General features: G+C 41.6%; 1 protein-coding gene across 5 annotated transcripts in view; it reads left to right on the top strand.

Annotated features, from left to right (window-relative positions):
- Positions 1-2,132: 2,132 nt before the first annotated feature.
- LOC110002076 (protein phosphatase 3 catalytic subunit alpha) overlaps positions 2,133-15,260 on the top strand; it is a 63,730-nt gene continuing 50,602 nt past the window's right edge. For 4 of the 5 annotated variants that reach the window (XM_020657716.2, XM_020657714.3, XM_065950832.1 and 1 more), the window contains exon 1: positions 2,134-2,410. In XM_020657716.2, coding sequence (XP_020513372.1) covers positions 2,350-2,410 — 61 coding nt within the window. In that variant the 5' untranslated portion in view covers positions 2,134-2,349. Of the gene's footprint in view, positions 2,411-15,260 lie in introns of all 5 variants that reach the window. The other variant, XM_065950833.1, reaches the window with a different exon arrangement.

Genomic DNA, 15,260 nt, shown 5'->3' with positions numbered 1-15,260 from the left:
TTTTTGTTTTTCTGTTTAACGCATAGCCCTCTCCCTGCTGGGGTTACAAGAATCAAGATTGGAAGTGATTTTTTTTTTTTTTTTGTTTTGTTTGAGAAAAGGAATAGAAAAATCAGAACATGTGTGATGGCAGCAATTTCCAGCAACGGGGTCAATGGAATGAATTTGACTTCATGCAGTGTGGCTTGGAAATCTCAAAACTGATTTTGTGATTTTGACGTCACCTAAGTTTAATCTTTCTGCGCTCTCGGGCTGGTAATTGCGCCACTAAATGTGCTCAACAAAATGTCTGTATATAAATCTCTAGTTGTAACATATAAAGTTATTAAAGGCCAACGTCTGGATCATTTTTGGTCACTGTGGAGGGCGCCACAGCGAAATGAAAAAGGTCACTTCATGTCTAATTATGACATGGCTCAGCTCGAGTGCTTCCCTTATTTCTAGTCGAATAATTCAACATTATTTTAACGAGTAAAAAAATCACAAAAGTAGGTGTTCATGTCCTAAAGGTCATTTGAAAGCAAACAACATGTGATTAGAAAGTCACAGACTCCACCGGAGTTTAATTAAGCCTGCAGAGCTGTGGCTGCTGGGATGACGACTAGAACCTGAGATGTGTTAAGACTAATGATGTGGTGTGAATGTCTCTACCACAGGCAGACATTCAAAAAAAAAAAAAAAAAAAAGGCTGGGATGATCTGACCTACTAGCACAGAGAGAGAGAGAGAGAGAGAGAAAAAAAAAAGCTCAGGGCTTCATTAACTGCCTCCACCTGCCAAACAACTGACTCATATCACACCAGTGTCTCGCTAATAGCACCATTTATTCCCTTTGTGCAGCACTAGGGGGACTGAAAAGCTCAACTGTTGAGAAAATGTGCAGGTGAACACTGAGGTCTCCTTCATGCAGATGGTGGGTGCCGTGCACAGCACCCGGTGACTCACCAGAGACAGATCATTCTGTTCTCATGTATGTAGAGTCACAAACTTTCACTCCTCTGTACGACTACTCTGATCTAACAAAGACACAACATGAACATCTCAGCAGGATCTGATGTGACAAAACAAAACACATCCTCTATATCAAACAGCTATTTTTTCACAAGTAGTGACATGGAGACAAGCAAAGCTGCAGCCGAACCATGACCTCAGTGAGTTAGACTATCGATAATGTTATCACCTATGTAAACAATCAAGACCAAAACTGGAACTTTTCCACTTTAGGTTGGTGCTAGAGGAAAGGACACTATGTAATAAACTTAAAGGGCTTACCTTCCTGGGAACAGTAATATTCTCTTCAAATATTATGGAAATGTGTTCCATCAGGTTAGCCTTTGACATATCTGGTGTGCACTATTAACACTCTCCTGTGGGTGGCACAAGAGAAAAAAAAATGGAACAATCAAAGGTAGAAAGATCTGTCACTAAGCTAGCAGGATTTATACTTGGTAAATATGAACTGCAGGGTACCTGCATGAAAGTCTGGCTTTGAGAAAGAGTTCAGTAAATCTTTCAACTGATTTTCTGGTTGACAGAATTAGTGATGATTTTTTTTTTTTTTTAAATGGAGATGAGATTATTTGTTTTGGCCACTAAGAGAGGTCAAGAGTTAGTCATAATGAAAACAAAAAAATCATTTTTGTAATTCAAAAATGATGACATAAATATGATATCCATTTTTATTTTTTGTGTCATAATTTACAAACTCATAATTTAGGAAATAAAAAAAAAAATCAATTTCTAATCCATGTTTTGTTCTAATCAGCTCATCAGTGTGACTAAGTTTGTAAAGACTTGCGTACCTCAATATAAAGTGCTACAATCAATTATTGCATGGATACATTTGTTATGCTCACAGTCACATACTCTATTATGTGTGCATTTACAAAGAGCTTCTTATTTTATTTTTTTTATTTTTTCTGCCTATAAAATGTATTATAAACAGATTCTTAACAGTTATTCATACCAGGTCAGATTGACACAGAAGCAGCCCTTATAAAAAAAAAAAAATGAACGCACAGGCAGAGAGTAGAAGTCTGTCGCTCTCCGCCAATAGGAAGAGCCGCCTGCGAGTCGGAGGCGGCTCCTTGCGCGTCAGCAGGTTAGGCTGCGCACTGCGCTCAAACAACTTGATACAGAGTAACAGTAAATCAGACAGAGCAGCTCCTACCAGCCCCAGCAGTGAAATTGTAACCCTGTTGCAAGTATTTTTGGCCGCTGATAGGAACGAGTGAGATCACTGCGGTCTCTTTTTCTCGGATAGACTCAAGAGTTGTTCGGCAAGAGCAACGCAAGGGACCGTTTTCAGTCTTAATTTCCTGCTATATCTCAATATTATATCACACTGGAAATGTCCGAAAACAAGCCGAATGATGAACCGAAGTTATCTACGACGGACAGGGTGGTGAAATGTAAGTGTATTTATTTATTTTTGTTGTTGTTGTGTTAATGCCACAGCTCTCCCTTGTGTCCAGGAGAAGCAGGCAGAGGAAGCACAGTCGCAGCAGCAGCAAGCAGCAGCAGGAGCAGCAGGAGGAGTAAATGTAGTCGAAATTTGTCTGCTTGGCTATGGAGGAAGAAGGGTGTTAGCCGAGATATGACAGCAGCTGTAAACTAGGAAGTGAGGGGTAACTCCACTTTGGAGACCCGAGCAAAATGTGTGTGTGTGTGTGTGTGTGTGTGTGTGTCCTCTTAGAAATATGTGCAATTCTGCATGTGGGGCGTGATACAGCCGCTTGTCTGTAATGTGCTCTGTTTGCATTGGACAACGAATAGTATGACTGATGCGTGGTCATTTTCGATTCCTATGTACAGTCGCTTTACAACATGCATGCAGATATTGCAAAAAAAAAAACCAATGCAACCCGGGGGCGATTCCCCCCCCCCCCCCTTATTTTGCATGCATCACTAAGCATGGCTTCTTTTTTCTCTCTCTCTCTCTCTCTCCTCACCATTGCATAATACTCTACTTGATGTCGCCTATGTTTTGTAATCACACATTTGGTTCATCGTGTGCTAAATGCGATAATGGGGCCGTGCTCTTCCTGCCTGCTGTGTTTACAATGTCTTGCATTCCACCTTTGCAGCCTACCATAAGAATGCAATGAAGATCATAATCGACACGACCTAACCCCTGGAACAAGGAGTTGGAGCAAAATGTAGCCTTGCAAAAGGTTTCATGTCAGTTGACGTTTCATGGTGACTTAAAAGGCACTGCTCCACTTCCAGTTGCAGCAGTGAAGCCTGTTTCTGCTTAGGAATATTAGCACCTTACATTTCCCCATGTTGGAACACCAAATCCCAAGCCCCCCCCCCCCCAGAAGCAGTGTTTTGGTTTTCTGTCCTGCCTGTTTTTTTTTGGTTTTTTTTGTTCCAGCACCAGTTGCATCCATTATCCTATCCGGCTCCAGTACATCCCAACAGGCATGTGCAAGCGATCCCAGTGTGCACACAAGCACATCAGAGGGAATTGTTGGAGTAGTTTTTATTCAGGCTTAGTTGCTGGGGTTCAACTGGTTGAAATGATTAGATCATCAGTGACCATTAAACATTAGGATTGAGTTGGGAAAGGCAGTGCTACAGGGGTTGAAAAGACCATGACTGGAATCGTTTACTCGCTGAGCTCTTACGCAAACTCAGTTCTACTTCAGTGCTTTCTTAGGCTAAGCTTGCGGCGTTGAAAAAAAATATGTTACACCATATAATAACTGCAATAATCCCCCCCCTCCCCCCCCCCCACCCCGCAGCCAGCAAATAAATAACCAAAACAGGGTTGAATGGTCAGAGAGCGTTACACCATGTCGTGGGTGCTTTTGTGATGAATATTTCAAGAGATCATCCCCCCACAGTCTCCAGCCACTTGGAAGGGTAATGAAAAATAGATTTGACAAGTATGTGTTTTTGAAGAGATTTTAGAACATCATCTGGAGACTCGGCCTGTCTCGCGGTGTATGGATCTGAAACTAGAGATGCCGTTGTATTGCTCGTCTCAATTCTGCGTTTTTCCACTCCCGCTCTCCTCCTCTGCTAAGTGACGGTCTGCGTCCGCTGTGGTCTCAATCAGGTTGAAACGTATTGATTAGTCATTAGAGGGGCTGTGTGTAAGGGAATCTGAGAGCTCACTCCTAAACCTGATGTGGAGATCAACAAAGTAATTGAACTCATTATTCATTCATCAAGTTTCAAGAAGTCATTGTTTTGGTAATGCATCACTATTATGACAACACGGATGCTGGCTGTGTACAAAGCACCTCTCCAAAATAACTGCAGGCTATAGGTGTGAAGTAATTTGTTTTCAGCCGCCTAGTTTGCCCTGCTACAAGGTGTCAGTCCAACTTATCATAAGTGCTTTGCATCCACCTGTTTTCGAAATGCATTATCATAATGCTCCTGAACGGGACTGCCGCATAGTAATTACTCATAGGACTTTAATCAGCTGAGGCAGGGGAAGTTGCATAATTTTCATCTTGTTTTTATCCCGGACAGAAAGAAACTGGAATAAATGAGCAATTTCCAGTATGCAGCCATTAGCTTTAATGAACTCCATCAGTTGTGTGTTAGTCAGATGTGCCTTTTGTTGTTGTATCATGCCCGTTGATTGACTGTTGCAGCTGTTTTGCATTAGTTTTTAAAAGCCTACCTGGTTAAGCAGCATTTGAATGAGGATTAGTTTAGCATTTGAAATTATTATACTGCTGATTTTGACAGATGTTGCCATATTTATTAGTTGTATAGTTTTTATTAGCCATTTATTAGCCATGTAGCTGCATCTAAAAAAAAAAAAAAATGTGTGCGATAGATCGACCTATCGAACGATATACGGTGCATAAAATGTATGAAAATAGCTTCTCAGCTGTGCAAGTTTACACATTGAAATAGCTTATTTTGTCTGACATTTTGTTCCTGAAGTGAAAAATAATTTAAGATAATAAAAGATCAGGACCATTTAATTATTCACATGAAATAACAAAAATCAGCACTTCTGTGCAAAAAGTACTTGAACAAATATAGATGCCAATTTACTTTACCAAGTATTGATGAATCAGCATTTCTGTCAGCTCAGATAAGTTATGATATGCATCAGTCATCATACCTCTATATTAAATACGTCAACAGAGTATTCACAACTTCTGTAGTCTCAATGTAGAAACAGAGTCTTGCTCTAAATGATAGCTTGCACTGGAGCTATCCTCAGTTAGATATAAAATAAATAAACAGTTGTTAATATGGTTGTCATGGTGCAATCATGACAACCGCCATGCTCCAAAGCAAAACAAGCCCAGTAATGGTGTTTTTCCATCACCAGCTCGGGAGCAGGGCCTCTGAGCCCCCGATGTGGCCTGGGTCCTTCTCTGTGAGTGGGAATGGATAACATCTGACATTTGACTTTTTGTGGAGAGGCCCCCGTGCTCAGACATGCGTAGGTTGGAGATGGCGGTGGTGACAGCGGCCCAATGCCAGCCACTGATCCCAGCTGGATAGCCAAGTCATTTATAGAACAGAACATTAAGTAATGCCACATACTTGATCCTTGCCTTACATGTGATCACCTGCAGAAGTGCCTCATGTTCAGTCTGACATGAGTGTTACCGTAGTGTTCCTTTTTTTTTAAATTTATTTATTTATTTATTTTTTACAAGTACAAACACAGCGCAACACAGTCATATAAAAATTACCATTTATCAAGAGCTTTCCTCAGGGTGTTGTTACTCTCAGTTATATTTCCTCATTAGCATGCAATAACCATTAGCTTTCTTTTTTTTTGCATGGGAATTCGATTACAAAGGGAAAGTTAAGTGATTTATAATGACTGCTGAGGCTGTTTGTGATTCAGATCCTGTCGTTTTTAAGTTAAGAACTTCACTAGAAGTAGTCTGCCATATTTTGGTGAAGACTAAAGTCCTATTGTGTTAGTAATGTTATTGTTAGTAGCTGAATATTTAGGCATATTTAGGGCATTTTCAAGGAACGGTTGACTTTAATCATTAGTCTTTTCTCGCCATATTTACACTCATCGGCCACTTTTTTAGGTACACCTTACTAGTACCAGGTTGGATCCCCTTTTTGCCTTCAGAACTGCCTCAATTCTTCGTGGCATAACCCTAACCCAGCAACAATACTGGACGTGTTGTGCGTTCAGAGATGCTTGTCCGCATACCGCTTTGTAACAAGTGGTTATTTTAGTTACTGTTGCGCTTCTTTCAGCACAAGCCAGTCTGCCCATTCTCCTCCGACCTCTGGTATCAACGAGGCATTTTTCGTCGCTCACTGGATACTTTCTCGTTTTCTAACACTTTGCTGTAAACCCTTGGAGATGGTTGCATGTGAAAATCCTCGTAGATTTCTAGTTGCTGAAATACTCAGACTAGCCCGTTTGGCACCAGCAACCATGCCACGTTCAAACTCACCGAAATCACCTTTCTTCCCCATTCTGATGCTCAGTTTGAACTTCAGCAGATCGTCTTGACCATGTCTACATGCAGTTGAACAACTGAGAGCTTAATAGAGTGGTCGGTGGGTGTATGTACTAGTGGATCTACTGTGTCGGCAATGGAGGGAGGTTTGACTTTACACAGACCTTTTCACTCAGAGAAAAAATGCCTTGGGTTTTTCGCATTCCTTTAAACCAATCGAAATTGTCCCTATGCATGTGCAAAATTCTTCATTATGCCATACTCCAAATGTTAACCTATACGTGTCAATTTAACATATTAGTTAATTGTTACAAGTTTTTTTTTTTTCCCAAGTTGTGATGAGATCTTCAAAACAACATGTGCTCACAGAGAAGAAAGAGGACTATTCTGTTTGAAATAAGCGGCCACTGTCTACATCCTGTGAGTCAGACTGTGTGATTATGACTGGTCCCCCCCCCCCCCCCCCAAAAAAAACGTAACCTTTTTCTGTGAACATACAAAGATGCTGTACATTGCAGCCGAATTAATTTCCTCAGCTAGGTTGCTTCCACCGCTTGACTGAACCATCTAGAAAGAGTGAATGGAAAAAAAGAGTAAAGCCTCATTTGTTTTGCATGACTGTGGAAAAAAAGTATTTTGTTTGGTGATTATTTCGGTCAGAGTTAAAAGCCTTCTTATGAATCAATCTTTGTGAACATCAAACTACAGCTGAAATGAATTAGCATTACCCACAACAGTTTTGACCCATTATAACCGCAAAAACGTTTAAGGGAAAAATGCCTAAAGATTCCATCGTTAAAACATCTAAATGATGCTGCGTTGTCTGATGTCACACTAAACAAATTACCTTCACAATTAAGCAATCAATCTACAGTAATTATGATTAAAATCAATCATGAGTTACAGCATTTCATCACAATGTTTATGCTTATAATTAATGAGCCAAGGAGCCTACAAGCACATGCAGTTACACCACGCCTGTGTGAAAGTTCTGCTGGCAGTAGTTAACCGGGGCCTTTGATTGGTCAGACAGTTGACCTGTAAGCAGGGAGCTCTTGATCTTCTGCAACAGACTTGGCTCTTCAAGATCAAACTGTCAATATAATGTCCAGTCAAACTGAATAATGTGTGGAAATTATGATGACGGTTATTATTAATTGTGCAGCCTCATTCCATTATCAAAAGCACTCTATATAGTTTGCTGAACGGTCAAGCTGTCAGCAGACGGGCTCAGTGTGTCATAATGCACTTTCGCAGTTTAGATGATGCGTGCAAGGCTGATGTTTCAACTTCTCAATAAGAAACTGTGTCCCCTGTGTCAGTTACTGAAGTTTCATCAGTTGTCAGGGATGCAGATCCCTGTTTGCATGTCATGTCTCCTTTGCATGTGAAGGAATCATCAGAAGAGTCATGTTGGGTGGGTGGGGGTGGGGGTGGGGGGGGTCCTTGGCTTCTTTTGACAGCGGTCCACAGAAACAGCTGGACCTGGAGACGTCCCCTTCAGCAGAAACTGCAAGTGATGAGAAGAAAAACCAAACATGTGATCAAAGCCTGTCGTGTATCATCTCCCCTTGTCTGCTGCGAGCTAACAGATTCTTTTGGCGCTTTTTGATAACAACATATTGCATCATGGCACAGTAGGGAAGACCTGCGCTGCCTCTGTTGTGATGTGATGCTCAGATACACAGTCTGGTATCCTGAACCTGAGTAAGTGCACCTTTACTGCTCATTAGATTAGAGAGGAATTAGGCTCTGTTGTGGATTTAGGGCACTGCAAAGCGGCGGATTTGGACAGATTAAGCTCCATATAGTTGGATAAAGGCGGCTCTGCTCAGAGGTTGTAATCTGACTCCATGCATTAGCTGCTGCTCTTGCTAATTCATGTGAACAAATGGATGGTGGGTCTTTGATAAAGACATGAGGGCGAAGAGCTGTTTACCTACCTTCGCATTTTAGGTTGTGTCAAAGCCTATGATCACAGATTGTGGATTTGTGAACCTTTTAAACTCACTGTTGATCCGTTTGCAGCTTCCGTTTGTGAAGTTGGATTGAGTTTAGCGATGGCTTTGTGCTATCGTGACTCTTTTTTTAAAAGGTGTCGTACATGCATCAAACTCCCCTTTTCAACCTCCAAAGAACCTTTTTCGAGGACCAAAAGCAAAAATACTGCTTTTTGTTGCCTGTGTCCACATTGCATATCCAAAAGCCATATATTGGGCTATTGTATTTGGTAAAAAAATCAGCCAGCGTATAAACACACCCTCAGCGTTTCCCATTTCATGGCTGGCAGAAACAAACACTTGGTCCCTTTGTCAGCCACAGCAGCTCACAAAAGCCATTTTGGAACAGAGACAGGAGTTGTGTGTCATCAGATCACTCTCTGAGGCTGGTCGTAGCACACTCGCAAATCAATCAATACAGTGTCTACAACACATGTAGCTACATATTGGGCAGGCGCTACAGTGAGTGTGGGGGAGGAGAGGCTAACCCAGTGAACTGGGAGCAACTGGGTTGCTGGGTTACATTAGAGGCCAGTAGAGTAGTGAATTTGCTTGTTCACCTCAGGTCCTGCTCAGGGGGCAGAGAGTGGACAGCAGTGAAACTGGATCTTTTTGGAGCAGTGTGCAGACATGTATGTAGATGCATGCACATAATGCACAATCTGGGTCAGTGTTAATTAATATCGTTAAAAGCCTGTTTTTCCTCACAATTCAGATATAGAAAACCATCTGTCCTAGGATTGTTGCCAAATGCTGTTTAGCAAATATTGTTAGCAAATGCTTTGTCATGCGCTGCATATAACTCGCTTAACAGAGGCCCAATTCAATCAACGCACAGTGAATGATGATTTGAATCAGGATTCATTTTGTATGCATTTCCCCACATGTACATGTCTTGATATTTATACTGTCAGCTAAAATCCATTACAAACAGGTTGCAATGTGAATCAGACAAAAGCAGGAGAATTACAATTAAGATATTTAAGGAAAAAAAGTTAGTGACTAAAAGTTGGCATTCATTTTGACAGTTTACAAAACATGACGAATGTTTCAGGCTGAGAAACTGCTGTACATTTCGTTTTTTTTTCCCCCCAATTAAATCTCTAGTAGCAAGTAAATAAAGAAGTGAAACTTGTAAAGAGTTTGAGTGTAATCTGTCATTTGTTCATGTCACTTATTTCTCATTATTATGTAGTTTTGGGTAGTTAACTTACCAATTGTAACTTATTAAGACTAGCAAGGGGAGAGAGAGTGTGTTAAGGAGTGATGAAACTTTAGATGGATGTGCTGAATCTAGCCTTTTGTAGCACATTGAGCAGTGAGTGCATAAATCAAAGCAAGTCTTGCAGCAGGAGTGTAAGCCCATGCATTGAAGGTTTACAGAATGAGTATTTTATCCTTATTTATTTAAATCACAGGAAAGTCTGAAGAACTCTTGGTTGCTTCATTCATCTGGTCAGTGCCAGGAATATAGTTTATATTTATGAAATATACTGTCAGTATCCATCATGTGGATTATGGCATTATAGAGACACCAAGAAAGACTTGGACCCAACACCAAAGTCAATATATCATTTCATAGGCTAGGACAATAAAACGTTTTTTTCTTTGCAGGTAAATGCAGTAAAACGTCATCATTTATAATCAGTGCATTAGTGAAAGGTAATACATGAATCCTTGCACCCTTTGCTTTATCATTATCCAAAGAATCGCAGCCTGTTCATATTTTGAATTGCCTAAATATTTATCTAACCCCAGCCCACAGGTATGCACACACAGCCACCTCAAACCGCACGCTAAATGAGAAACCGTTTTAGCACCGCTGAATAACGTTTTATGCCTCTGAATAAAAGCTCTCCACAGAAATGATTTTATCTGGGACAAACCTCCTTCTGTTGGAACACACAGTATTCTGGCTGCAGTTTTCCTGCCATTCTTGTCTCTATTAAAAGGGGAGGATCTTTGTGGTGAAAGCATACCTGTATGCTAAATGGGAGGCTTTGTCTTGGTGTATTGAGACAGGCCCCTGCACGCTGCTGTAACGCAAACACAGACACACTGTCCTGTGTTGTGTCAGGCGGTCGTTTGTATTTAAATATGGGTAAAATGACTAGAGCCATCTGCGGGCTGTCTGTAAACGGCAGATTAGTAAGCAGGGAAAAGTCACCGCAGGGGGAGGGATGTTGTAACTCTTGTGTTGGCTCATTGCCTCGGTGCGTATAGAGGGGGGAGGTTGACATGGGCAGGGTGCGCAGTATCTCATGGTAACAGTCTAGTCGAGATTGCCTCTTCTCTGCTATCATGTAGGCATCGGTACTTGTTGACACCCCCACACACACTGAAGCAGATGCAAATGAGACCTGTTCCTATGAAGAACTGATGAATATGCTGATTTTTTTCATTTCCAGTACTTGAGCTTGTTTGTCAGGGAACATGCAAGAAGCACACAACCTAAACACTTTCTCCAACATTAGAAATAATGTTAAACCTTAGCAAAGAGGGAGTTTGTTATGATGAACTTAGTGTTCTGTCTTATGTCAGCGCAACCAAAGCAAAGCCAAAAGACATATTAAAGAATAAATCAAGGAAAACAAATGTACTCGTAAACCACTGTAACCATTAGAGCTAACTTTAGAGAAGATGGATGGTGACACCTAAAAACAAAATGTTCAAGATTTGGTTTTGCCAAGACGGTATAAAAAGTAGTTTTATGATTTAAGATGTTACAGGGATTGTCATGAATACAAAACAGATCAATCTTTTTGATTTAATCCAAAAAGTAACCTTTAAAAGTCTGATACAGGTTGGTGTTGTGTTTCCTACATTGACAGTTTACCCTTAAATTACATTTTAGTGAATCAAAGAATTACAATATCTGACCTAACATAGAGTTCAAAATATATTGAGCATAATGGACTGTAAAGAACTGCTCATGTAAAATGCATTGTAGATACATGGACGTAGTCTCAGTGACATCACCTACTGGTTTCTGAAGAACAATTTCAATGAGGCCGTAAATGTTAATTTGATGTAAAAATAATAACATGGGGATTCTTTGGCCCGTGTGGCTAGCCTCAAGTGGACAATCGAAAAACCGCTCTCCTCCGTTGACTTCATTATTCTACGATGGAGATGTTCGCTTTGACACATTCTCATCAAATCCATGTTAATGCTCGGCCCGAACATCTCCGTAAATTCTTTCCCGCCGGCTGCAATCGGAGCAGAACAGGACTTCTTACAGAATTCAAACTTGTCTTTAGGTTGTAGCAAAACATTCCACTGCAGGTTTGTTCTGGCGGGAGTTTTGTTTGGCTGACTACTGAAGCATTAGGCGCAGAGCGGCGTCAGCCAACATGGCATCTGTGCTGTGCATTCAGTCAAGCTGCCTGCCGGTTTCTGGCCAGTTGTGGGCTTCGGGCCTTCAACCGAAGTTGGACATTTTTCAGGGCACTTTCTACATGGGTATAAACCAAGAGACCTTTTGATGTGAAGTATGTGTGGGAGTCACAGTGAATGTCATGTGTGCCCAGCGTTGCCTGTCATTTGCTGCACTATGAGAGAATTGCGGTGGCGAGTTAACCTCACTCTCTCACCTTCTTGTTTAACCCCCCCCCCCCCCCCCCCCCCCCCCGCTCGGGAAATGGATCTACTGCTGGCCAGATTTTATCCCGCAAGATGAGAGATTGCGTTCTATTCACGGTTCTCCTTTAATTAACAGACCAATCAATACTTTGAATCAAGTGTTATGAGTAGACTGTATTAAAGCCTTGAAAAACAGAGGGTCCGTAAACTAAAGAAAGACTGCTGTGCTGTTCTCAGGTTGTGTGTAGAGCCTTTTAACAGTAAAGACTTTTATTTGTCAGCTCCATTAAGCAAATTAACAAAAATTAGCTTAATTGAGGAAAGCCCTTATTAGAGAAGGGTAAATAAGAGCATTGTATGCCTCGTTGTTTTTTGTCCATTCATTCACCCTGCTGCATGAAAAAAGACAACCCTGGGGGGACTTTTCCCTTTTTTTCAGGTGTTATTAGCCAGCTAGCTAAATCGCCCAGAGTGTGGACGAGAGAGAAACTCCAGCTATACAAATACAGCTGGAGGTGAGTCGAGGCCCCAAGGTTTATTTACATGTGTTAATTATAGACCACCTGGCTGAAAATGAACCCTCTTATTCCACGTGGCGAAAATTGGTGTCTGCTTATCTAAGTCCAGGAAAAAAAAAAATCTTTCATTGGATTTCAGCTTGTTCTATAATTGACCTGACAGGATATTGTTACGTGACAGTCTAGCCTGACTCACCTTTCAACAACGTATTATTTATAATTACTTTTTTTTTTTTTTTATATACATTTAGATGTCAGAACTTCTTATAAATTCAACGATCTTCTTTGCAAGTATTTAGTGATTCCACTTTATTCCAATGCAGCAGTGCATGTGATGTCTTCATAGGGCCGATTTATTTTTACAGAAAAAAAAACCCAGTGTGTCTTGAATTTCTTTTTCTTAGTTTCTTTTAATGAATTTATAAATAAACAACAAGAAGGTCTTCTTAATAACTGGAACACAGATGTTGCTTCTTGCTGCTGTCATTTTTCTACACAAAAAATAAATGATGAACCTGTTTTTGTAAATAAAAATCTAAAATAATACTATTTACCATCAATACAGACAAATATAAGCCACAAAAACAAAAGTAGTCACTTCACAAGGCCTTGCTTTCGATTTGGAGTTAGTTGCACAATTAGGAAAAATGTATAAAAAAATTGGTTTCAATCTGACCCCAGTTTCCTTCCCCTCTCTCTCTTTTTCCCAGTTTGAGTGGAGCCCCCGTCATATCTCTAAAATAAAATCTACATATACCTCGACTGCCTTTTTTAAAGGTGAATTGTGCCTGAGTTTCCCCCGAGGTTTAAACCTGCTTACACACCTCTGAAAAAAAAAAAAATGTGTCACGAGACAACCAGGCATAACAAGGGTTAAGTTTGCCCCGGAGCTGATGATGGCAGGCCTCTCAGTCACTCCCGCCCACGTGGAGAGAAGAGGGCGGAGGACCGCTGACTGGCCCACTCACTCCAAACACACTCTGCAGAGGCTAAGCAGAGCCAGAGTCGTGACTGAGGTGTGTGTGTGTTTGTGTTTGTGTGTGTGCGTGTGCGTGTGTGTGTGTGTGTGTATGCGCCCGCATGTGTGCGTGTAGGGGGTAGAAAAACTGGAGAGGTGTATTTGTTACCATGCCCTCGCTGTTGAGTCAGGCTCCAGGATCAACTCCAAAAGAACCACCAGGTGAAATTTCATTACAGCCTGTTGGCCCTTTGCAATGAGTTTTCCCTGGGAATACTCTTCAAGGTCAATTTATCTTTTTTAAATTTAGATTTCATTTACACTAGTGTTTGTCCAGCAACCTGAGGCAGAGCCGACAGGCACAGCGCCTCCCTGTACTCTTGAGTTGTCCTCCACAGTCGCTCAGGCCAAGGCGAAGCGCGATCACACAGGCGTGCAAACTGATATCCCATCGGTCTGAGCTCGCCGTGCGCCTCTGTTAGCCAGATTGCAGAGAGGTTAGTGTGTCCCAGGGCTCCGATTGATTTTGTGCCTGTCCAAACACCAACGGGGAGCCATACATTACGATGACCAATCATTTGAGCTTTAATGCCGCCCTGCTCCCGATCGGACCATTAGGAGGAGTAGAGGGAGGGTTCCGGGACTCCTACTGTATCTTTTTGCTGTCAAGCGGGCCTGCTGCTTATTAACAGCGTTTTGCTTTATTGATTGCATGGAGAGAGATCCTGTTTTTCAGCAGACTGTGGCCAATGCACTTGTGAACTAGCTGTCATTGTTGTTCATGTTCATACTTGTGCGTTTTCATATTTGTCTGACTCTGAAGAATGTCAAACCCAAGGACATGGAGGAGCTTTCAGTTCGGCTGATTTAATTTCTGCGTGTGTTAAACTGAGTCGTGAGACTGAAGGAGACATGTTGTTGCAACAAGCTAATCTTGAGTCTGTTTGAACTCTTGAGCCCAAAATGTGGGTCCATTGTCGGTAATTAAATCCGTTGTCACACCCCGGTCTTATAAACACACACTAGCTGTCAGGCCCTTTTGGCAGCCTTGGCGTTGTTTTGCATTATCAAGCAAGCCTTTAGTATTGGCCCCTATCCCCTGCAGAAAGTGGCCATGGTTTATGAGTGACACGGACGTTCAGTCACACACACACACACACACACTGCTGTGAACACAAGTTTGGGTATGTCCCCGTCCATGACACACCGTCTCAACAAGACTAAAGAGTACACCGACTTTGACAGCTTTTCTTCCCAGGCTCCACAGCTACTTTAGTCAGCACTGCCTTCTTTTCTGTCCTGTAAAAATGTGAGACATGCCCCACCAGGCTGAATATTTTCTTTCTCACTGGCTTGACTCTTTCTGTCTCTGTGTCATGTATTCCAGCAAACCCTCTAACAGCAGATTTCTTGTCTTCTTCTTCTTCTACTTCGTTTTAAATGCGGTTCTACCCTCCCTGACTACGACGCGTACTCTAGTCCACCATCTGCCATTCATTCAGCATTACTTTGCATTTCCATTTTGCACACTTTGCTTTATCACGCTGCTTGCTCAACTGTTTGAGACCGAATGTCGTGAGACCGAAACCCTCGTAATGCTTCAGGCCTGTACCCCTGTATAGAACGTAATCTGATCCCCCTTTAGGAATGTGGCAGGCCTAAGGGAAGGCCAAATCAAGGTACAAATCAGCCGGTCTGCAGGCAGATAGTGTATCTCAAAGTGATTTAAAGCCAGCAGCATGTGGCAGAGTGAAATCAATTTAGCATTCCTCCTTCACCAAACCAGATTC

The sequence above is a fragment of the Labrus bergylta genome, chromosome 22 (genome assembly GCF_963930695.1).
Source record: "Labrus bergylta chromosome 22, fLabBer1.1, whole genome shotgun sequence".
In the NCBI taxonomy this organism is placed as follows: domain Eukaryota; kingdom Metazoa; phylum Chordata; class Actinopteri; order Labriformes; family Labridae; genus Labrus; species Labrus bergylta.
Note: the sequence above shows the minus strand (reverse complement) of the source record. Positions and strands in the feature narration are given on the sequence as shown.